General features: G+C 38.6%; 1 protein-coding gene across 1 annotated transcript in view; it reads right to left on the reverse strand.

Annotated features, from left to right (window-relative positions):
* The window catches only part of HIBCH (3-hydroxyisobutyryl-CoA hydrolase), a 112,316-nt gene that overhangs the window by 43,065 nt on the left and 44,293 nt on the right, over positions 1-24,958 (reverse strand). The window contains exon 6 of the mRNA XM_005675847.3: positions 22,386-22,438. Within this exon, the coding sequence (XP_005675904.1) occupies positions 22,386-22,438 (53 nt within the window). The remainder of the gene's footprint in view (positions 1-22,385; positions 22,439-24,958) is intronic.

Genomic DNA, 24,958 nt, shown 5'->3' on the forward strand with positions numbered 1-24,958 from the left:
GAATATATGAATGTAGGCAACCTTGTAACCTTCTTTAAGTTTCACATTCTTAAAGGCAAAACTTAGGCAATCTAACACTTTTTTTAAATTAAGAGACGTAGGTAGGTGCGTTTCCAGACTGTTTAATAGACGGGAAAGGCTGGTATAGCTTTAAGGCTTTTAAAGAAGATCTCATTAGAATTACTTTAAAAAGCAAAATTTCATTGTTGTTTAATCACTAAGTTGTGTCCAACTCTTTTGCAACCCCATGGACTACAGCCCGCCAGGCTCCTGTGTCCTTTGATTTCCTATGCAGGAGTATGGATTGCCATTTCCTTCTCCAGGGTATCTTCTCAATCCAGGAATCAAACCTGCATCTCTCACATTGGCAGGTGGATTCTTTACCACTGAGCCACCACGGAAGCCCCGAATTAAAGCCTTCAAAATGCAAATCGGTTTATCTGATGCTTTAGAAATAAGCATCACTTCTGTATTTCAATATTGCTATTCTAGACAAAAAAGCAATATTAACTTTTAAAAACTGAAAATTATACAGGTATTTAAAGTTAATTTAATACAGTCAATTGTTCCATAATTTCTACTAAAGACAAGATTAATCCCTCAACACAAAACAAACAAACTACATGTAGAACAATTTAGTTTGGTAGCTGAAAAAGAAATGTTCCAGATATTTCAGTATTAAATTTCCTGATTTTCGTATCCTTATTCCAAGGCAATACATAGTGAATACTTTAGAAACAGAGGATTATCATGTCTTCAATTCTCCCAAATGGTCCAGAAACTAGACACATTTCAGAGAGAAGAGAAAATAAAGCCACTGTGGAAATAACAGGGAATGTGGATGAAGGATACATCAGAGTTCTCTGTACTACTTTTGCAACTTTTCTGTAAGTTTGACAGTTGTTTCACAATAAAACAGTCCTTTTAACCAAAATGAAAATAAAAGAAATGTTCCAGAGTAACCAGCACCAACACCCACAGTAAAGAAAACAACAAAGTCAGAAAGGCATACAATGGGGTGATGTGACTCATGCTCACACACAGAGTCATGAATTTAAATTATGATCACAGAGAATGAGTAAGTGCCTGTCCAGAATGAACAGCGCGTCACAGTATCAGAGAGTATGCGAGGGAGTCTTCTCATATCATTCACAATTATAAATGGTGTCTTGAAATTAGATATTTTTGTTAGAAATTCAAATAGATTTTTCATCACACATTATCTCACTATGGTATGAAAGTTAATATCATAAGTTTCATAATGTATCTTCAGGTCCACATGCTTTAAATTAGCAGCCTACACAGTAAAAACAATGACTTTTTATTACACTTCTCACATTAATATTAACAGGCTAATACTGCATATTAGTGATATTAACATATTGATTATGTAACATTAATGTATACTGATAGACTACAGAGATTAGCACCAAACACATTTTTTTATTCTGCTTTGGATGCACATAGTTCATGCTATGTTTAGACAAAACATATTCAACAGAAACAAATAATTGAGGTAGAAATATTTAACTTATTTATGAATTAACAGTCTAACATCCTTGGAGGTACAGTTCTGCTTTAAAAGAAAAAGAGAGATGTGAAAGTTGCCAAGAGAATAAATCTTAAAAGTCTTCATCAAAAGAAAAAAACATTTTTTTCAAGTATGTGTAGTGATGAGTATTAACATTGTTTTACAACATATACATACATCAAACTACTATGCTGTACATCTAAAACGAATTATACATCAATTATGTCACAATAAAAAAGCCAGGGAGTAGAAATATGAATTTGGGTACATCATGCTTTAAAACATAAATTAGAAATAACTCTTACACATGCCTCCTAAATTCATACTCGAGGTTTTACCTCAATAACCACATTCTCCCAATATAACTATCACATATTATATTTAAACGTCTGTATTTGTGACTGCATGGACTGTAGCCTGCAAGGCTCCTCTGTCCATGGGATTCTCCAGACAAGAATACTGGAGTGGGTGGCCATTTCCTCCTCCAGAGGATCTTTTCCACCCAGGGGTCAAACTCAGGTCTCCTGCATTCCAGGGAGAGTCTTTATTGTCTGAGCCACAAGAGAAGCCCCTATATATTTAACAGATGCTTACTTCCCTGGTGGCTCAGACGGTAAAGCGTCTGCCTACAACGCGGGAGACCCGGGTTCGATCCCTGGGTCGGGAAGATCCCCTGGAGAAGGAAATGGCAATTCACTCCAGTACTACTGCCTGGAAAATCCCATGGACAGAGGAGCCTGGTAGGCTACAGTCCATGGGGTCACAAAGAGTCGGACACGACTGAGCGACTTTGCCAAAAAGAGAGGCTCTAAGAAACCACTGCCTTATATGATATATTCAAACAAGAAGGGCTATTATAATAGAGGAACTCTTAATAGACCTCAGATTTACCAAAGATTTCTACTAGCTCCACAAAACATTAACTAATATCCATATTAATTAGCATCCTGAACGCTACTCTCTGATATGCCTGATACAGGGCTTCCCTGATAAGTTGGTAAACAATCTGCCTGCAATGCAGGACACCCCGGTTCAATTCCTGGGTTGGGAAGATCCCCTACAGAAGGGATAGGCTACTCACTCCAGTGTTCTTGGGCTTCCCTTGTGGCTTAGCTGGTAAAGAATCCACCCACAATGCGGGAGACCTGCGTTTGAACCCTGTGTTGGGAAGATCCCTTGGAGAAGAAGGGAAAAGTAACTCTAGTATTCTGGCCTGGAGAATTCCATGGACTGTATAATCCATGGGGTCGCAAAGAATTGGACACAACTGAGCAACTTTCACCTCTCTGATCTTTTGAGTTCAGAGTTTACCAAACAACAGTCATAAATAAATAATTGTTTCATGAGAATCAAATACTCTGGGAAAATATGAAAAAGCTAAGTTACTAAAATAAATTGGTACAAGGCAAAGATAGCAATTATCTCAAGTGACTATTCTTCATAATAATGTTGATATTGTTATTCTGAAACTACTACACATATTAGGACAAAGCAAATTTGTCACAATATTATTTTTAACTTTTTATTTTATATTGGGAGTATAGCTGATTAACCACGTTGTGACAGTTTCAGGTGCACAGCAGAGAGACTCAGCAATATAAATGTTATTTTTTAAAAACACAGGATATTCAATATATACGGGAAGAAAGATACAAATATCAAAGGAGTAAGAATCTAAATTTGAATAGGAAGTATTTAATTTAGGATCTGTTTTTCTCTTAAAAACAAAACACATTCTAAGTTCTCTTCAAAAAAGCCTAGAAAACAATTACAAACTTAACGAGTGCCCAGTAATAAGTGGGGCCAGCCTGGTGGCTCAGTGGTAAAGAATCTGGCTGCAATGCAGGGTATCTTCCTGGAGAAGGAAATGGCAACCCATTCCAGTATTTGTGCCTGGAAAATCCCGGGACACAGGAGCCTGGTGGGCTACAGTCCACAGGGTTGCAAAAGAGCTGGACACAACCTGGTGACTGAACACCAACGACGAAGAATATTATCGCTAACCATCCTTGGAAAAACAGCTGACTTCTAAGTCTGGTGAATGAAATTTACCAGATGAACCTGGAATATGGTTCTTTACCACAAAGCATACTATCAAAGGTTTCTGGGGGTACAGAAACCAACATGAAGGTTTCCAGGACAAGTCCATCCTTCTGGTTTGCCCCAATCTTCTGGGCTCCCCTTTTTTCAATGTCTTTTTTAGGCTCCTTGTTCTGCCTCTGGCCAATAAACGTTTGTATTCCATTCTGGACTTATTTTGGCTCTCACTCTATTTTGTCACATTTCCTTGCACAATCTTTTCTACTGACAAATTTTCAATACAAGTATCTCTGCTATAACATGAGTTACTGAAAAAATCCTCAGGTTCTACAAAACTGGGCAGATCTTATAAGAAAAATAGTTTCAGCAGTCTGCTCAAAACCTACACAGCTTTGTAATCTGAGTGCTAATAGAAAGTATAAATGGTCCCAAGGACTTGATTAGGACCGCCAGCTCAATATGAATAAAGAATGCCACAGCAATATTTAAAATGCACAAAAATAAAGTGGAAAGAATGACAATATTTTAATCAGAGCAGGACTGGCAGATACTGAGACAAAGTGGTTGAAGTGTAGCTATGAGCCAGTGGAACTGCCATTAAACACCAAGTGCCACACCAAGTGCCAGAAATTGGGGGTTTGCCTAATGGAGGAGGTCCCCCACCCCGAGCTACAGGCATTTGTTTCTGTGGGTTTTTTTTTTTTTTTCTTAAAATACAGACAAGAAAATTCCTGTTCACAGTACAATGACTGAGCTACTTAAGTGGTCTTTTCCTGTCTGAAGTGTTGGTTGCTAAGTCGTGTCCATCTCTTTGAGACCCTATGGACTGTAGCCCACCAGGCTCCTCTGTCTGTGGAATTCTCCAGGCAAGAATACTGCAGTGGGTTGCCACTTCCTTCTCCAGGGGATCTTCCCTGACCCAGGGATTGAACTCGGGTCTCCCGCATTGCAGACAGGTTCTTTACCGTCTAAACCACCAGGGAAGCTCCACTAGATGATTATACATCTACTGCCTATCCTATCTGTCCTTGCCTAGGGAAAAAAAAAGAAAACTGCACTTGAACCAATCTAATTTTTGCATTATCCTAATATCATTTTCCCATTACCAATCACTTATGACTTAATTCATGTTGCAGAAGCATACATCATGAAGCATACGGTGCCTGAGTCCTCAAGTTACACTTCCTACCTAGGCAGCACCCTGAGCTCCAGACCTGCAGAACTGATGAAACACTGTTGTTCAGACAACACCCTCCCACATAGATAAGCCCACAGGCATTTCACACCTAACAAGGCCCAAATTAAATTCATCTCCCTTCACTCTCTCTCCAACCCACTCCCCAGCCATACTTCCTCCCAAATCTTAAATAGTTCATTGTTCATCCCACTGTCCAGTCTAAAAATCTGGAATTGATCTTGCCTTTTTCTTCCCATTATGTCTCACACCCAATACATCACTGGATCCCACAAGTCTCCTCCTAAGTATCTCCCTTAAACCTAATTTTCTCCCCCTTCATTATCTCTACCTTAGCTCAACATCGCCACAATCACTCACCTGGATCCCTGCAATAGCTTCCTGAATAATCTCTTTACATCCAATCCTATCCATGCCCCTTACACCTGTTCTTCCCATGAGAAAGTTCTGTCTAAAATTCACCATTCGAGCCATTTCCCTGGCTAAAAGCACTAAAAATGGCTCTCCCTCTTGATATCAGGATAAACTTAATATATCTTATATAAGAGGACTGATCTGGCTTCTTGCCTTCCTCTCTAACCAAAAAACTGAACCACTTTCTCCTTCACAATCTCAAATCTAGGCACACTTAACTTTTCCCAAACATAAATTTTCTCGGCTTCACATATACTATTAATATTGTCTTCTCACACACTATCTTCTATACTCCATCAACCTTTTAACAGAGCTGCGTCAACTATATCACAGTTCTCCACTATCCCAACTTATTTGTTCCTGGTTGATTTTTCTTTAAGTCTCAGCTTAAACAAAACTTCCTCCAGTATCCTTTCCCTACACCATCCCCATTACTAAAGTGCTTGCACATACATACACAGTTAAGGCTGGTACTCATATATTTCCAGACCACCTTATACCACCTACAAGGGAGTAAGCTCCATAAGGAAAGCAAACAGCTTTATCCTGCTCAGCATCTTATCCCCAGAGCCTAACCAGTACATCCAGTAACTTTTGCTAATTGTTCAAACAGCTGAGAGCAACCTCATATTATGGCTAAAATCAAAATGAACCTCTAGTTAGTCTTAAACCTCCTGTGTCCATATATCTTAGGAGAATGAGCTCATTTTATTGGCAACTGGAGCTCCTCTATCCCTTTCTTCTCTGTGAAATAATCTGAAGCATCAATAAGGCACAAAGCCCTCTAGACCACAAATCATCCAACTCAGCACAGTGGGGGTAAAATAGAGGCAAGATGAGAATGGCACAGACCAAGACCTAGTATGCCACTTGACCAAGAACCTAGTATGCTTCCCTGGTGGCTCACACAGTAAAGAGTCTACCCACAATGTGGGAGAACAGGGTTCGATCCCTGGGTCAGGAAGATCCCCTGGAGAAGGGAATGACAATTCAATCCAGTATTCTTGCCTGGAGAATCCCATGGACAGAGGATCCTGGCAGGCTACAGTCCATGGTGTCACAAAGAGTCGGACACGACTGAGTGACTAACACTTTTACAGCTAAAAAGGAAATGAATGAAAATCCTGACCATTCGGACCACAGGGAATGGCCAAGGAAAAAGGAAAAGAATTCTCTGTAGATCTGAGAATCTGCAAGTCTACAAAAGTTGCCAAGAATACCCACGTTCATGGAAAGTTAAAACTCCTACTTCCCAGAAATCAATACCTTAAAATGAGGATAGGGATTGAGCAGAGGGCAAGCCCCAAGCAGTAAAGTGAAGTTCCTGGTTAGTAAATGGAAGCACTCCCCAATTCTGTACCAGATATGTCTGGGCTAAAAGTCAGGGTGAAAAGAGTAAAGGACAGACTGAAAGGCCCTATCTAATAAGACAGACAATGGGTGACACGGGGTTAAACAATGGAGAAACATTTGTTAGAGGGTAATCCATCATATCTTGAAAAACAGAACCCCATGCTTACCTATGAAAAAGGCTTGCTGAGAAATGAGATAACCTTAAAAATCTATTATGAGAAACTCTGCAAATAAAAGCAATCTTTACTCTCTCCTAAAATAGCAGAACAAAATATAAGTAGAGAGAATCCTATGGGGGGAGGATAGGAACTTAACCCTCTCTATCAAGAAAAAGATCTTCATCTCTTTGAAGAAATTTCATTAGTGAACACAAATGAAAATGAATGTACAATTTATTCTAAACACTTAGAAATCCAAGGAAAATTTCCTCTCTATTCTTCCTTTCATAGATCCTGCCATGTTACCAATCTTCATTCTTTAAAAAGGCTCTTTTTCTCTTTTTTTTGGCCATGCCACACAGCTTGTGGGATTTTAGTTCCCTGAGCAGGGATCAAACTCGGTGTCTGGCAGTGAATGCACCTAGTCTTAACCACTGGACCACGAGGGAATTCCCCATATCCTTTTTTGTCTGATTATTCTCCCTCTCTTAATATACTTTACTGTTTTCTCCATAAGACAACTTTGCCTGTCAATACAGTTCTTTTAACTTCCCAGGGCAAATGCACTGCAATGCCTTCCTTTAGCCTCCGACTGATCATCCTTTATCCTTGCACGTTCAAGTCTCGTTCCATCATACTTGCAACTGACTGCTTCCACCCTAAGCCCACAAAGGAGAATCATAGTTCAATGCATACTTGTCTCAGATTCATGTGTCTGAAATCAGGTTACCTTGATCTACACCAACAGGCTGAGCAATAAAAATGTCTATCATTCTTATTAGACAAAAACACTGTAAGAAAAGAAAATTACAGGACAATATTCCTGATGAACGCACATGTGAAAAACAAAATATCAGGAAACCAGATTCAACAATAAAAGAACCATATATCATGATCAAGTAGGATTTATTCCTGAGATGCAAGAATGGTTCAACATATGCAATCAACGTGGTATACAACATTAACAAAATGAAGGATAAAAATCACATGATCATCTCAATAGATGCAGAAAAAGCATTTGACAAAATTCAACATTCTTTTATGATAAAAACCCTCAACAAGTGAAATATAGATGAAACGTACCTCAACATAATAAAGTCCATATATGACAAGCCCACAGCTAATATCATACTCAACAGTGAAAAGCTGAAAGCCTTTCCTCTTATGATCAGGAATAAGATAAGGACGCCCACTCTCATCACTTTTATTCACCATAGAAAGTCTAGTCCAAGCAATAAGTCAAGAAAAAGAAATAAAAAGATCTAAAGAAGAAAGGAAGTAAAACTATCTGTGAAGATGACGTGATCTTATATATAGGAAATCCTAAAGATGCCACCAAAAAACTGTTCAAACTAGTAAATTCAATAAAGTTGCAGAATACAAAATCAATACACAAAAGTCAGTTGTGTTTCTGTACACAAATAACTTTCAGAAAAAGAAACTAAAAAACAATCCCATTTACAACTGAATCAACAAAAACTACCTAAAGAATAAATTTAACCAAGGAGGTGAAAGAGCTGCATTTACACAACTATAAGACACTGATGAAGGAAACGGAAGAAGACACATATCATGGAAAGATATTCTGTGCTCATGAATTGAAAGAATTAACATTGTTTAGATGTCCATATACCCAAAGCAGCTGAGTCAACATAATCTCTTAAAATTCCATTGGCATTTTTCACAGAAGTAGAAAAATCTTAAAAATTGTATGGAACCCCAAACAGCCAAAGCAGTCTTGAGAAAGAAAAACAAAAGCTAGAAGGGTGACACCTCCTGACTTCAAATCATATTACAAAGCTATAGTCATCCGAACACTACGGTACTGGCATAAAAACAGATGCACATATCAATGGAACCCCATTCAAAAAGAAAAAAAAAGTAAAGGGAGCCTATAAATATTAATAAAGCCACACAATATGGCTGATTAATTTTCAACAAAAAAGTCAAGAATCTACAATGGGGAAAGGACAATCTCTTTAATACACGGTGTTGTGAAAACTGGAATGGGAAAAAGTAAAACTAAATCCCTCACACCATACAAAAATCAGCTCAAAATGGATTAAAGACTAGAATGGAGACTTGAAATCATCTACCATCTGAAATGGGAGAAATATCATATAACTGATAAGGAGTTAATATCCAGAATACACTTAGCTCTCCATACCTGCAGATTCAACCAACTGAATTGAAAATATTTGGAAGAAAAAATTTCTAAAAGTTCCAAAAAGCAAACTTTGAATTTTGCTGTGCAACAGCAACTATTAACATTGTATTTATACAGCATTTACATTATATTAGGTATAAGTAACCTAGAGATAATTCAAAGTTTATGAGAAGATATGCATAGGTTATATGCAAATACTATGCCATTTATGTGAGGGACTAGCCGCTCAGTTGTGACTCTCTGTGATCCCACAGACTGTAGCCCAGCAGGCTCCTCTGTCCATGGAATTCTCCAGACAAGAATATTGAAGTGGGTTTCCATTCCCTTCTCTAGGGGATTTTCCCAACCCAGGGATGGAAACTGGGTCTCCTACACTGAAGGCAGATTCATTACCATCCGAGCCATCAGAGGACCCAAAGGGGACACTGAAGCTGCATGGGCTGGGAATCAAACCCAGGCCTCCCGTGCGGCAAGTGAGAATTCTACCACTGAACCACCTATGCATCAGTGAGCATCCACAGACTTTAGTATCCATGGCAGAGGGGAGGGGGCATTGTCTTGGAAGCAATCCCCTGTGGATACAAAGGGGCAACTGTATGCAAAAAATTTACACAACTCAATAGCAAAAAAACAATCCAATTGAAAAGTGGGCACAAGACCTGAGCATTACTCCAAAGAAGGTATATAAAATAGCCAACAGGTACATGAAAAGGTATTCAACATCTGTCAATACCACAATGAGGTATCACCTCACATCTGTTAGGATGTCCATCATTAAAGAGACAAATGATAAACACTAGCAGGGATGTGGAGAAAAGGGAACACTTGTACTGTTGGTGGGAATGAAAAATGGTACAGCCCCTATGTAATATAGTATGGAGATTCTTCAAGAAATTAAAAGCAGGGTGGACTCTGGGAGTTGGTGATAGACAGCAAGGCCTGGTGTGCTGTGGTTCATGGGGTCACAAAGAGTCAGACACAACTGAGCGACTGAACTGAACTGAACCATGTTATCTAGAAATTCCACTTCTGGGTATATAGCTAAAGAAAATGAAGTCATTGCCTTGAAGAGTTATCTGTACTCCCATGTTTGCTGCAGCATTATTCACAATAGTCAAGACGTGAAACAACTTATGTGCCTGTCCATAGATCAATGGATAAAGAAAATGTGGTGTGTGTGTGTGTACTCACACACATATATAATATGAATATATAGCATATTATATATAGTGATTATGTAATATACACATAGTATAAATTACATATATATATAAAATATGGAAATCATTCAATCTTAAAAAAGGAAATTCTGCCATTTGTAATAATACAGATGAACCTGGAGGGTGTTATGCTAATTGAAATAAGCCAGAGGAGAAAGACAAATACTGGGTAATATCACTTATTTTGTGGAACAACTACAACAAAAAGTATGATTCATATACTCAGAGCCTTGAACTGAGGTTGCCAGGACTCGGCGGTGGGGAAAATATGAAGACATTGTTTAACAGACACAAACAAAAGAGACAAAAAAGACAAAAGTTATCAGATGAATAAGATCAGAGGATCCTTTCATAATATATTCCCTTCACAATGTATTTGTATCATCAAGTTACATACTTCAGTTGCAATTTACCTATCAATTACACCTCATTCTAGTTGTAAGAATTATTATGATTTTTATTTCACTGGAGGAAGGTTGGTCATTCTAAACTCTTATTTTGTAACATGGCTAGGCCTCTCAATTAGTCTTCAAACAAAACATCACTCATAAATGGTGTGCAGGAGCAAATACATGATCGACTTTCTATGCATAGCCCTTTCTATCTTTATTGCATGAAAAAGAACATTCTTTGGTTGGTGGAATACAGCCTTCACAATGAAAATCTCAAGCATGAGCAACTGAAATGGCTCAAATGTAAATTTAGAATGTTTTCCAGGCTGTGTTAAGGACTTAATAATATCTGATCTTTTGAAAGCTTCTTGGCTGGTTTCTCACTTAAAAATGCCATGACCCATGAAAGTCTCACTGTTCTCCTCATACTACAATGTACACACATTAAAGAGTATTATAATAATGTTTTTTAATCAAGATATTTAAATGGCATGGGGGAAGAGGCGTACCAAAGTTAAAAGGTTCTTTAAAAATCTTCTTTAACATAGTTAATAAAGAAGACATACAGATGGCTAACATACACATGAAAAAATGCTCAACATCATTCATTATCACAGAAATGCAAATCAAAACCACAATGAGGTACCATCTCACGCCAGTTAGAATGGCTGCTATCAAAAAGTTCTCAAACAATAAATGGAGAGGGTGCGTAGAAAAAGGAACCCTCTTACACTGTTGGTGGGAATGCAAACTAGTACAGCCACTATGGAGAACAGTGTGAAGATTCCTTAAACAACTGGAAATAGAACTGCCATATGACCCAGCAATCCCACTGCTGGGCATACACACTGAGGAAACCAGAATTGAAAGAGACACGTGTACCCCAATGTTCATCACAGCACTGTTTATAACAGCCAGGACATGGAAGCAACCTAGATGTCCATCAGCAGATGAATGGATAAGAAAGCTGTGGTACATATACACAATGGAATATTACTCAGCCATTAAAAAGAATATATTTGAATCAGTTCTAATGAGGCGGATGAGACTGGAGCCTATTATACAGAGTGAAGTAAGTCAGAAAGAAAAACGCCAATACAGTATATTAATGCATATATATGGAATTTAGAAAGATGATAACAATGACCCTATACATGAGACAGCAAAAGAGACACAAATATAAAGAACAGATTTTTGGACTCTGTGGGAGAGGATGAGGGTGGGATGATTTGGGAGAATGGCATTGAAACATGTATATTATCATATGTGAAACGAATCGCCAGTCCAGGTTCGATGCATGAGACAGGGTGCTCAGGGCTGGTGTACTGGGATGACCCTGAAGGATGAGATGAGGAGGGAGGTGGGAGAGGGGTTCAGGATGGGAACACATGTACACCCATGGCTGATTCATGTCAACGTATGGCGAAACCTCCAATGTAATTAACCTCCAATTAAAATGAACAAGTTTTTTTTTTTTAAAAAAGCAATGCAAGAAAAAAATAAATAAAACGGAACAAAGATGTCTTACAGACCTTTGCAGTACATCAAGCTAATTCAATCTGTGAGACTATTGATTCTTTTCACAAGAACATGTCTCAGTGACACTAATCAGTGGCTCAACTTAATCTGACTCAGCAGGTCCCACTTAACTGAGCACTAGTCAGTTTTCCATGGGTCTGGTTTGTGGCCCAGAAAGCCTTTCGGAGACTGTATATGCTCAGTGCTTCCAATCCAGTTCCCACTTTTTGTCTATTCATCAGAATATGCTCCTTCTAAAATATGCCTTGAAACCTTAATTTTCCATTTATACTGATCACAAATCCTTCTGCTGGCAGCATCTGCAGGACACTTTAAGAAACACGAAAACAATACCATACTGTATGCATATTTTGAGTTGGGGGAACTAAGTGTGTTTCTATGGTAAACGCATTGGTGGGAAGAGAGAAGGGAGGAAGGGAGAGAGAAAGGGACAAAGAAAGGAAAGAATCAAAAGTTCTTTAAATTCAATTCAGTTGGGAAGGAAATGCAGGCACATTTACATATACAAAATAAAAATGATTTTTTTCTCTTCTATATATATTTAAAATTAATTTTAATTTTAAAGCAAGTTTGCCTTCCTGTTATATATTAAGAAAATATGACTTTAGATATTTAAAATAAAAGGTAAAAGAACTTAAAATTCTTTCTGCCTGGAAACAGAATAAATCATTCTTTCAAATTGCTATTCAGAATAATTTGGTATATTTCAGAAACATTGTAAAGATATAATCTTACATAGTTTTGATTAACCAAGTAGAAAACCACTCAGAAACATTTTATTTTACTGCATATCAAAATATCAAATAAACATTTGAATTTCCAAAAGCTGAAACATAATAGAATTTAGTCATCCCCTCTACATCGTGCATCCCCTCTACTCTTCATGGTAAACATTAAGAGACTGTAAAACTGTCATTCTCCTTACTGAAAAAAAAATTTTTTTTCTATAGTAAAAAGAAAATAAAAATCAAGTTCTATGGAGCCATCTTTTGGACTGTTCAAATTTTCTTTTTTTTTTTTTTTAACTTTATTTTACTTTACAATACTGTATTGGTTTTGCCATACATTGACATGAATCCACCACGGGTGTACATGCGTTCCCAAACATGAACCCCCCTCCCACCTCCCTCCCCTCAAGTTTTCTTGTAATTCGTTCTTACAGGAAACAATTTATTGATCAGACTCAAGATAAAGACAGAGGCAAAGCTATTTGGCTACCTTTTTTTTTAAGCTACATTTTCCCTATCTTATTCTCATACTTTTATATTAGGATTTAAAACATATCCATAAAACAACTACATATAATACTAAAATTCTACTAAAAATTCTGAAACTAAAAAGGCCCTTTGCATTAAAACTATGCGCTCTCAACACTTCAAGGCAGCAGCTCCAAAAGTGAGGCATGCTCACTGTCACCAGCAGCAGCAGCAGCGTCTGGGTCGTCTAGAAATGCAAATTCTTAGGCCGTCCTTGACTGACTAAACTGGAATTTGGAATGGGAAATCTACCTTTTAACAAATCCTTGGATTTTGATTCAAGTGGTAAAGAATCCACCTGCCAGAAGACCTAAACAGACATTTCTCTGAAGAAGACAAACTGATGGCTAATAAACACATGAAAAGATGCTCAACATCACTCATTATTAGAGAAATGCAAATCAACCTACAATAAGGTATCACCTCACAGTCAGAATAGCTATCATCAAAAAATCAACAATAAACACTGGAGAGGGTGAGGAGGAAAAGGAACACTATTGTATTGTTGGTGGGAATGCAAATCTAGAAAGATGGTACTGATGAACCTATCTGCAGGGCAGCAATAGAGACACAGACATAGAGAACAGACACAGAAGGGAAGGAGAGGGTGGGATGAACTGCAGAGCAGCACTGAAACATAAACACTGCCATACGTAAAATTAGATAGCCAGTGTAAATTTGCTATGTGACGCAGGGAGCTCAAATCTGGTGCTCTGTGACAACGTGGGGATGGGGCAGGACATGCGAGAGAGGTTCAAGAAGGAGGAGACATATATATATCCATGACTGAATCATGTTGATATATGGCAGAAACCAAAAGAATATTGTAAAGCAATTATCCTCCAGTCAAAAATAAATAAATTTAAAAAAAAAAAAGAAGAAGAATCTGCCTGCCAATGCAAAAGACATGGGTTCAATCCCTAGGTCAAGAAGATCCCCTAGAGAAGGAAATGGCAACCCACTCCAGTATTCTTGCCTGGAAATTCCTATGGACAGAGGAGCCTGGTGGGCTACAGTCCATAGGGTTGCAAAAGAGTTGGACAAAACTGAGCAACTAAACAGCAACAGCGGCAACTTGTAAGAACCACTGCCTTCGGGGAATTTTGAAAAAAGTCCACAGCTAACACTGAACCACTAGTTAGGAATCACTAGTAGATCAGCAGTTCATTACCTTATGCTTCATGTTGGAATTACCAGAGAACTTTAAAAATGCATCAGACCTGCTCCAATATCTGACTAATGGTTCTGGGAGGTAAGTAAAGCCTGGGCACTGGGGTTTCTGAAAATCTCTAAGATGATTCTAAAAGGCAGCCAAAGTTGAGAGCCACAGATCTAGGGAGTTACATTTTCAAAAGTTAAAGTTCACTGAGTCTCAGGTTAAGCAATGTTTGTAAATGAGACATGAAAAGTTAGCCTTCAAGAAAAAGCATAGCCAGAAGGAACAACAGAAAAACAAGAGTCCTCAACAAGCTTTCAGATTCCATCTCACAATTTAGCTAGCCAGAAAGATCCTCAGAAAGATGTAGAGACTAGAACAACAGATTGAGAACACTGCACGCGCGTTTGGTTCTCAGGTCAGGTCAGGCAGCAGGCAGGGTGCCAATGACCTTTTTATCACTAACTCTGATGGAAAAGTGGACCACAGAGCAAGGATTTCAGTTTCATACTTCTTGGGGTATACAAACACGATGTCTGATGTTAGTAAGCCACGTAGTACCAGAGTAAGGACCCCCACCAGTCAGTTACAGGCAAAGTCCAAAGTGTGACCAGGCTGGAGGACTTCTAATGTAATTTTATTTCGAGAACACTGCCATGTTAAGAATAACATAATGCCTTTTCAATGCAACTTTTCATACCTAGTTTATTTCCTTGGCGTGATTTTAACTCTGTGTGTATTATTATTTTCTACCAAAATCATAGATTAAATAATTTGACATTATTTGAAATGTGAAAAAAATGCAACAGTTAGCTTTCAAAACCAAGATACATACAAAATCCTATTACAAGAAGAACTGCTTCGTGTCGAGTCTGTAAATTTTACTCTTTCAAAGGCTACAAGATGTTTATCATCTAAGGCAAAATTTTCAATAAATAATTCGTTAAATATTTACTGTGCATTCACTAGTTGCTATGGAAATGTTAAAAAGTAGTTGTTGCCTTTATAAACCATCTAACATACTTAGGCACATTTCATAATAACTGACAACAAGAACAAATGCCATATTTGCAGTAAAGTTTGAATGCACCAAGTCAATGAAGAAAGAAATCACATCAAACCATAGTGGTATTTAAGACTTTAAAAAGACAGGGTAAAACTTCAGTCTTTAAGGATGGATTATAAGTAGAGGACATATGGGGCACCGTAGTTGGCAGACCTGATGGAAGAAAAGAGATGTTTTTGTTAGTTTGTTTTAAAGGGGCAGAGCTGACAATATGTTGCTGTTGTTCAGCTGCTAAGTTATGTCCAACATTTTGCGAACCCATGGACAGCAGCACGCCAGGCTTCCTTGTCCTTCACTATCTCCCGGCGTTTGCTATGTCCTTTGACTTAGTAATGGCATCCAATCATCCCGTCCTCTGTCGTCCCCTTCTCCTCCTCTCTTCAGTCTTTCCCAGCATCAGGGTCTTTCCCAGTGAGTTGGCTCTTTGCATCAGGTAGCCTAAACATTAAAGCTTCAGCATCAGTCCTTCCAATGAATATTCAGGGTTGATTTCCTTTAGGATTGACTGGTTTGATCTCCTTACTATCCAAGGAATTCTCAAGAAACTTCTCCAGCACCACAGTTTGAAGACATCAGTTCTTGGGCACTTGGCCTTCTTTATGGTTCAACTTTCACCTCTACATATGACTACTGGAAAAACCATAGCTTTGACTATACAGACCTTTGTTAGCAAAGTGATATCTCTGCTTTTTAATATGCTCTCGAGGCTTGTCATACCTTTCTTTCCAAGGAGCAAGCGTCTTTTTAACTTTGTGGCTGCAGTCACGGTCTGCAGTGATTCAGGAGCCCAAGAAAATCAAAGCTGTCACTGTTTCCACTTTGCCTCCATCTATTTGCCATGAAGTAATAGGACTGGTTGCCATGATCTTCATTTTTTGAATATTGAGTTTTAAGCCCGATTTTTCACCTTCATCAGGAAGCTCTTTATTTCCTCTTCAATTTCTGCCATCACAGTGGTATTATCTGCATATCTGAGGTTATTGATATTTCTCCTGGCAATCTTGATTCCAGCTTGTGTTTCTTCCAGTCCAGCATTTCTCATGCATATAAGTTAAATAAGCAGGGGACAATATACAGCCTCCTTTTCCTATTTGGAACCAGTCTGTTGTTCCATGTCCAGTTCTAACTGTTGCCTCCTGACCTGCATACAGATTTCTCAAGAGGCAGGTCAGGTGGTCTGGTATTCCCATCTCTCTCAGAATTTTCCAGTTTATTGTGATCCACACAGTCAAAGGCTTTGGCATAGTCAATAAAGCAGAAATAGATGTTTTTCTGGAACTCTCTTGCTTTTTCCATGATCCAGCAGATGTTGGCAATTTGATCTCTGGTTCCTCTGCCTTTTCTAAAACCAGCTTGAACATCAGGAAGTTCACGGTTCACATACTGTTGAAGCCTGGCTTGGAGAATTTTGAGCATTACTTTCCTAGCGTGTGAGATGAGTGCAATTGTGCGGTAGTTTGAGCATTCTTTGGCATTGCCTTTCCTTGGGGCCATGCTCAGTAAATGTGTGAATCCAATCGCCTGCTGATAAGTTGGGCTGTGCTCCCTCCCTGTTAGTTGCTTGGCCTGAGGAGTCTACAGTCCAGGAGTCTACAGGCTCTATGGCAGGGCTACTAGTGACCTCTAAAAAGGACTTGGGCCAACACAGCCTCCCAGGACTGCTGCTGCCAGTGCCCCTGTCCCTGTGGCAGGCCACTTCCAACCCATGCCACTGAAGGAGGCCCTCAATACTGACAGGCAGATCTGGCTCAGTCTCTTGAGCAGTCACTGCTCCTTTCCCCTGGGTCCTGGTGGGCACAAGATTTTATTTTTGCCTTCAAAGAGCCTCTGTTTCCCCTAGTCCTGTGGACGTTCTGTAATCAAATCCCATTGTCCTTTAAAGTCAGATTCCCTGGGGATCCTCAGTCCCTTTGAAGGGTTCCTCATCTGAACCACAGATAATTACAAATGACTTAACTATTTTCTCAATTTTCCCAAGGATGGTATATAACTGGTACCATTCCAGAATTATAAGGCAGAAATAGAAATGCAGTTGTGTGTGCTAAGTCGCTCAGTCATGACTGACTCTTTGTGGCCCCGTGGACCATAGCCCGCCAGGCTCCTCTGTCCATGGAATTTTCCAGGCAACTGGAGTGGGTTGCCATTTCCTACTGCAGGGCATCTTCCTGACCCAGGGATCAAACCCACATCTCTTGTGTCTCCTGCACTGGCAGGCAGATTCTGTACCACTAGCACCACCTGGGAAGTCAAAAGGAGGGAAGTTAAGTCACTACATAAAATCGATGGCTTGGGAACTAGTCCCCACTTAACATGACTCAGAATCACTTAGATGATTTATCAAGACACATACTGCTGGGCTCTACCCTTGAAGTTTGACTCTGGGGGTAGGCCTCAAGAATTTGTATTTTGGAAAAAAAAAAAAAAAAAGAATTTGTATTTTGGGACTTCCCTGTGATCCAGTGGTTAACATTCCATGCTTCCAATGCACAAGGCACAGGTTCGACCCTGGATGAGGAGTTAAGATGCTTTCCTTATGCTACACAGAAGGAAAAAAAAAAAGATTTTTGCATTTTAAGAAATTCTATGCTACTGATACTGTTGGTACAGGGTTAAGGCCTTGACAATTCTTGCCTCAGGGCAGTAAAATTTAATTATATGGTGGTTTCTGGTTAAGAAAAGCCAATATAAAGTATATTTTCATTTTGAAAGGCATTTATACTCCTCAAAGTAAATACAGAAAACAAAGACCCATAGGAAGAAGTACCATCCCACTTACTCCCTCTATTCAAGACAAAATTTTGGTCTGTTTTACTGCAGTCTTTTCTTTGCAAATAAATGGAGTATTCTTGGCTGTTACCTAGGAATGTATGCAAACACTATAGCAATCTATACATGTCACATTGTGGTATGCCAAGACAATTTTTCTCAGGTTCCTATGAAAAGAAGGAAGTCTATCCATTGATAGCAAAAAAAAAAAAGGGCAGTTCACCAATCCTTTCTTATCGAAACTAGCCTTGTGTTATTCAATTTGAGCAGTCTCTCAGTCACCTAGACCACATATTTATTGATATATTTTCAACAGTGGTATGTTAGCAATACATTTTCCTTTCATTTCTGAGAATTTTTCTTTTATACTAAATGATAATTTGGTTGGGTAGAAAATTCTTGGGTCTCAATCACTTTATTTCACAACTTTCTGTCTACTGACTTCTGGCACTTGGTGCAAGAAAGTCTAAAACCAGAATGATTTACACTCCTTTGTATAGGATTGGCCAAAATTTTCATTTGGGTTTTTCCATATCATCATATGGGAAAAACTGAACACACTTCTTGGCCAACCCAATACATAACCTATAGCCACTAACCACCCAGGCATCAGCAGCAGTGCTTGGCCTGAACACTTGCATTGTTTCCTAAAGTATACAATTCTAAAAACCTTACCTGAGTTTTTATCTAGGTGTGGATCTCTTTCACAGGTTTTGTGTTTGGTTTTTTTTTTTTACCTGAAAAGCTGTTTTTCCTTTGATTATACATATCTTAGGTTAGAGAGGGGTTTGTTGCTGTTTTTAATTAAGTAAAAGAAAGTAATCTTTAGTTATAGATGACCATTTGTTTGAGTTACTTCCCACTGAATAGGTATCATTTCTTTGTTGGTTTCCCAGTATCTTTCTTTCATATTCATTACCTCACAACATTTGGTCTCACCATTCTTTTTTTTTTTTTTTTTTTTTTTTAAATTTTTTTTTTTTTTTTTAAATTTTAAAATCTTTAATTCTTACATGCATTCCCAAACATGAACCCCCCTCCCACCTCCCTCCCCACAACATCTCTCTGGGTCATCCCCATGCACCTGCCCCAAGCAAGCTGCACCCTACGTCAGACACGGACTGGCGATTCAATTCTTACATGACAGTATACAAGTTAGAATTCCCATTCTCCCAAATCATCCCACCCTCTCCCTCTCCCTCTGAGTCCAAAAGTCCGTTATACACATCTGTGTCTTTTTTCCTGTCTTGCATACAGGGTCGTCATTGCCATCTTCCTAAATTCCATATATATGTGTTAGTATACTGTATTGGTGTTTTTTTTTCTGGCTTACTTCACTCTGTATAATTGGCTCCAGTTTCATCCATCTCATCAGAACTGATTCAAATGAATTCTTTTTAACGGCTGAGTAATACTCCATTGTGTATATGTACCACAGCTTTCTTATCCATTCATCTGCTGATGGACATCTAGGTTGTTTCCATGTCCTGGCTATTATAAACAGTGCTGCGATGAACATTGGGGTACATGTGTCTCTTTCAATTCTGGTTTCCTCCGTGTGTATGCCCAGAAGTGGGATTGCTGGGTCATAAGGTAGTTCTATTTGCAATTTTTTAAGGAATCTCCACACTGTTCTCCAAAGTGGCTGTACTAGTTTACATTCCCACCAACAGTGTAGGAGGGTTCCCTTTTCTCCACAACCTCTCCAGCATTTATTGCTTGCAGATTTTTGGATCGCAGCCATTCTGACTGGTGTGAAGTGGTACCTCATTGTGGTTTTGATTTGCATTTCTCTAATAATGAGTGATGTTGAGCATCTTTTCATGTGTTTGTTAGCCATCCGTATGTCTTCTTTGGAGAAATGTCTATTTAGTTCTTTGGCCCATTTTTTGATTGGGTCGTTTATTTTTCTGGAATTGAGCTGCAGAAGTTGCTTGTATATTTTTGAGATTAGTTGTTTGTCAGTTGTTTCATTTGCTATTATTTTCTCCCATTCAGAAGGCTGTCTTTTCACCTTGCTTATATTTTCCTTTGTTGTACAGAAGCTTTTAATTTTAATTAGATCCCATTTGTTTATTTTTGCTTTTATTTCCAGAATTCTGGGAGGTGGATCATAGAGGATCCTGCTGTGATTTATGTCTGAGAGTGTTTTGCCTATGTTCTCCTCTAGGAGTTTTATAGTTTCTGATCTTACATTTAGATCTTTAATCCATTTTGAGTTTATTTTTGTGTGCGGTGGTCTCACCATTCTTATCCTTGTCCTTTCTTGGTGAGAGCTTGTCAAGTTTGTCCTCCACAGACACAACTGCTCATCTGTAATGTTAAATTAGAGTCCTAACCCACGGCCTTCAAAGTGGAGTGTCAGGTTCTGCTACTGTGCTTCAGTTTCTAGTCAGCCTTCCTTCTGTTAGCTGCTCCCCTGTGTAAGCTGCTGCCCTTTCACCTGAGTCTGTTGTCTCTCTACAGACTATCTTTCCCGTTTTATTGAAGCCACATCATTTTGCACGTTATCAAGTATGCCCAATGGTTTTTTGTTTGTTTTCATTCTTTCCTAGCTCATTTCCCATTCACAGGGGGCTCCTTCTTCAGTGCTTCCAATTATGCTCCTTCCCCTTTGTTCTGCAGAATTCTTTCAGGGACTTCTCATTTTTCCCATGGTAACACTTCATTGACAAAAAAAGCACAATCAACTCAGGCTTAATACCTGCCACTAACAAAGATGTAGATTGCCCTTGATCCTGTTCCTAACTACATGTGCTAATGGAAGCCCTTTTCCAAAATCATGTGCAGAATCTAAGCAATTCCAATGGATAGGGAGTTTGTGACTAGCAGATGCAATCTATCACATGCAGAATGGATATACAAAAAGGTTCTACTGTATAGTACAGTAACTATACTCAATATCCTGTGATAAACCATAATGGAAAAGAATATGAAAAAGAATGTACATATATGTGTAAATGAATCACTCTGCTGTACAGCAGAAATTAACACAGTATACTTCAACTATGCTTCAAAATTTTTTTTTTTAATCTAAGCAATTCCAAGTGCCCAAGAGACCTCATCTAGTGTGCAGTCTTCCTAGAAGAAGGGAGACTTTTCCCACTGACAAACTCTTTGAAACACTTAACAAGTTCAAACACTGAAATTTCACCCTTCAGCTTCCTACCACCTTCTTAAATCCTATCTTTTCCCACCATGAAGACCCACTGTGATTTCTCACTTTAAAAGCTTGTCTTTGTCAGTGTCATACATTTGAACAGTTCTTCCATAATTATCTCATGTGTTCTCCAACTCCTTATAAAGTCATTCAAAGCTAGTGACATCTAAGACTTATTTATTTTGCATCTGTGTTATTAAAAGGTTTGTCAATTGACAGAAATGTACTTTCAGAGAACTTTACAAAGCATTCACACAGTTTCACTAAGGTGAGACGTTGTGCAGTAGATATAATTTAGGTAACCACATCCTATACAGAGTCTAAAAAAACCTCAACATTCCAGTTTCTTTCATGAAACTGGTGAAAGCACTCAGTTCACTTGTAAGTAGAAAAAGGGCTCTACGAAAGAAAAAAGACGCAATCATTTTTGTCAGCTAAAGTGAAGTGAAAGTTACTCAGTAATGTCCCATTCTTTGCGACCCCATGGACTATATAGTCCATGGAATTCTCTAGGCCAGAATTCTGGAGTGGGCAGCCTTTCCCTTCTCCAAGGGATCTTCTCAAACCAGGGATCGAACCCAGGTCTCCCACATTGCTAGTGGACTCTTTACCAGCTGAGCCACAAGGGAAGCCCAAGAATACTGGAGTGGGTAGCCTATCCCTTCTCCAGTGGATCTTCCTGACCCAGGAATCAAACAGAGGTCTCCTGCATTGCAGGTATTCTTTATCAAATGAGCTATCAGGGAAGCCCATTTGTCAGCTAAAAAAACTTACTAATTGAAAAAGCAGAAATAGCATATAACATAGTCTTCTGAGAGAAGCAAATATTACATCCCAAACCTGCAAGGCTCCAAACATGATTTTGTTTCAACAAGTTCTATTGTATTATATTCATCATCTCACTTCTGTTTAATAATCAACCTTTTTTAATACCACTCACATAACAACGATGAGAGTGAGCTGGCTACTTACCCCACCCATTGTAATTCCATGAATAAGTGCAATATATGGTTTCTGGCAAGAATCTAAAAGAAATGGAGTTGTAATTAGTTACAATGTTTAAAATACATTTGCTTTTTCTAAAAATCACAAGTTACATGAACTGTGAAATATCAAGTAGATTAAATATACAGCTTATAATACAAACATGTTTTTTAAAACATCAATTCATATGCAATCCTAATCAGCTATTCACTGTTATTAAATAACTCAATACCTCAATTTGAAACAAAAGAAATGCCATATAATTCAGCTATTGAGAAAAACAATGTTTCCCTTATAAGTCATGAATGTTTATCTAACACAGCTGTATTTTAAAGAACATAATTTGTTTTTTATGCATCTAAAGAAGCATCTGGATATAAAGAGAAGTGCAGCATACAGGAAAAAGCATGGACTGAGAGTGAGAAGACCCAAATTGTAGTCTCTGCTTTGTCATTAACTGGCAATTCAACAATATTCAATATACATGTTGGTATTAAATACTTATTGCTGTTGTTGTTCAGTCGCTAAGTCGTGTCCAACTCTAACAACCCCATGAACTGCAGCATGCCAGGATTCCCTGTCCTTCACTGTCTCCCAGAGTTTGTTCAAACTCATGTACATTGATTTAATGATGTTATCTAACCATCTCTCCCATGACAAAATGCGGTCCACTGAAGAAGCGAATGGCAAACCATTTCAGTCTTCTTCCCTTGAGAACCCCAAAAACAGTATGAAAAGGCAAAAATATATGACACTGGAAGATGAACTATGGGGAAGAATCCCTTAAAAGATATGGATAGCCCTCATAGTCAACAAAAGGGACAAAATTTAGTGCTTGGGTGAAAACTCAAAATTGACAGAATGATCTCGTTTGTTTCCAAGCCAAACCATTCAATATCACAGTAATCCAAGTCTATGCCCCAACCACAAACACTGAAGAAGCTGAACAGTTCTATACAGACCTACAAGACCTTCTAGAACTAACACCAAAAAAAGATGTCCTAGTCATCATAGGGAACTGGAATGCAAAAGGAGGCAGTCAAGAGATACCTGGAGCAGCAGGCAAGTTTGGCCTTGGAGTACAAAACGAAGCAGGGCAAAGGTTAACAGAGTTTTGCTAGGAGAATCCACTGGTCATAGCAAACACCTTCTTCCACACACAAGAGACAACTCTACATATGGACATCACCAGATGGTCAATACCAAAACCAGATTAATTATATTCTTCGCAGACAAGATGGAGAAACTCTATACAGTCAGCAAAAACAAGACTGGAGCTGACTGTGGCTCAGATCATAAACTCCTTATTGCAAAATTCAGATTTAAATTGAAGAAAGTAGGGAAAACCACTAGGCCATTCAGGTGTAACCTAAATCAAATCCCTTATGATTATACAGTGGAAGTGACAAATAGATTCAAGAGATTAGATCTGATAGACAGAGTGCCTGAAGAACTATGGAGAGAGGTTCATGACATTGTACAGGAGGCTGTGATCAAAACCATCCCCAAGAAAAAGAAATGCAAAAAGGCAAAATGGTTGTCTGAGGAGGCCTTACAAATAGCTAAGAAAAAGAGACAAGCAAAAGGCAAAGGAGAAAAAGAAAGATACACCCATCTGAATGCAGAGTTTCAAAGAATAGCAAGGAGAGATAAGTAAGCCTTCCTCAGTGATCAATGCATAAAAAAAGAGGAAAACAACAGAGTGGGAAAGACTAGAGATCTCTTCAAGAAAATTACAGATACCAAGGGAACATTTCATGCAAAGACGGGCTCGATAAAGGACAGAAATGGTATGGACCTAACAGAAGCAGAAGATATTAAGAAGAGGTGGCAAGAACACACAGAAGAATTATACATAAAAGATCTTCACGACCAAGATAATCACGAAGGTATGATCACTCACCGAGAGCCAGACATCCTGGAGCGCGAGGTCAAGTGAGCCTTAGGAAGCATCACTATGAACAAAGCTAGTGGAAGCGATGGAATTCCAGCTGAGTTATTTCAAGCCCTAAAAGATGATGCTGTGAAAGTGCTATACTCAATATGTCAGCAAATTTTGAAAACTCGGCAGTCACCACAAGACTGGAAAAGGTCAGTTTTCATTCCAATCTCAAAGAAAAGCAATGCCAAAGAATGTTCAAACTAGCACTCAGTTGTACTCATCTCATACGCTAGCATAATAATGCTCAAAATTCTCCAAGCTAGGCTTCAACAGTACATGAATCAAGAACTTCCAGATGTTCAAGCTGGATTTAGAAAAGGCAGTGGAACCAGAGATCAAATTGCCAACATCTGCTGGATCATTGAAAAAGCAAGAGAATTCCAGAAAAACATCTACTTCTTCCTCATTGACTAAGCTAGAGCCTTTGACTGTGTGGATCACAACAAACTGGAAAATTCTTCAAAAGATAGGAATACCAGACCACCTTATCTGCCTCCTGAGAAATCTATATGCAGGTCAATAAGCAACAGTTAGAACCAGACACAGAAAAATAGACTGGTTCCAAATTGGTAAAGGAGTATGTTAAGTCTGTATATTGTCACCCTGCTTATTTAACTTA

The sequence above is a fragment of the Capra hircus genome, chromosome 2 (assembly GCF_001704415.2).
Source record: "Capra hircus breed San Clemente chromosome 2, ASM170441v1, whole genome shotgun sequence".
Taxonomy (NCBI): Eukaryota; Metazoa; Chordata; class Mammalia; order Artiodactyla; family Bovidae; genus Capra; species Capra hircus.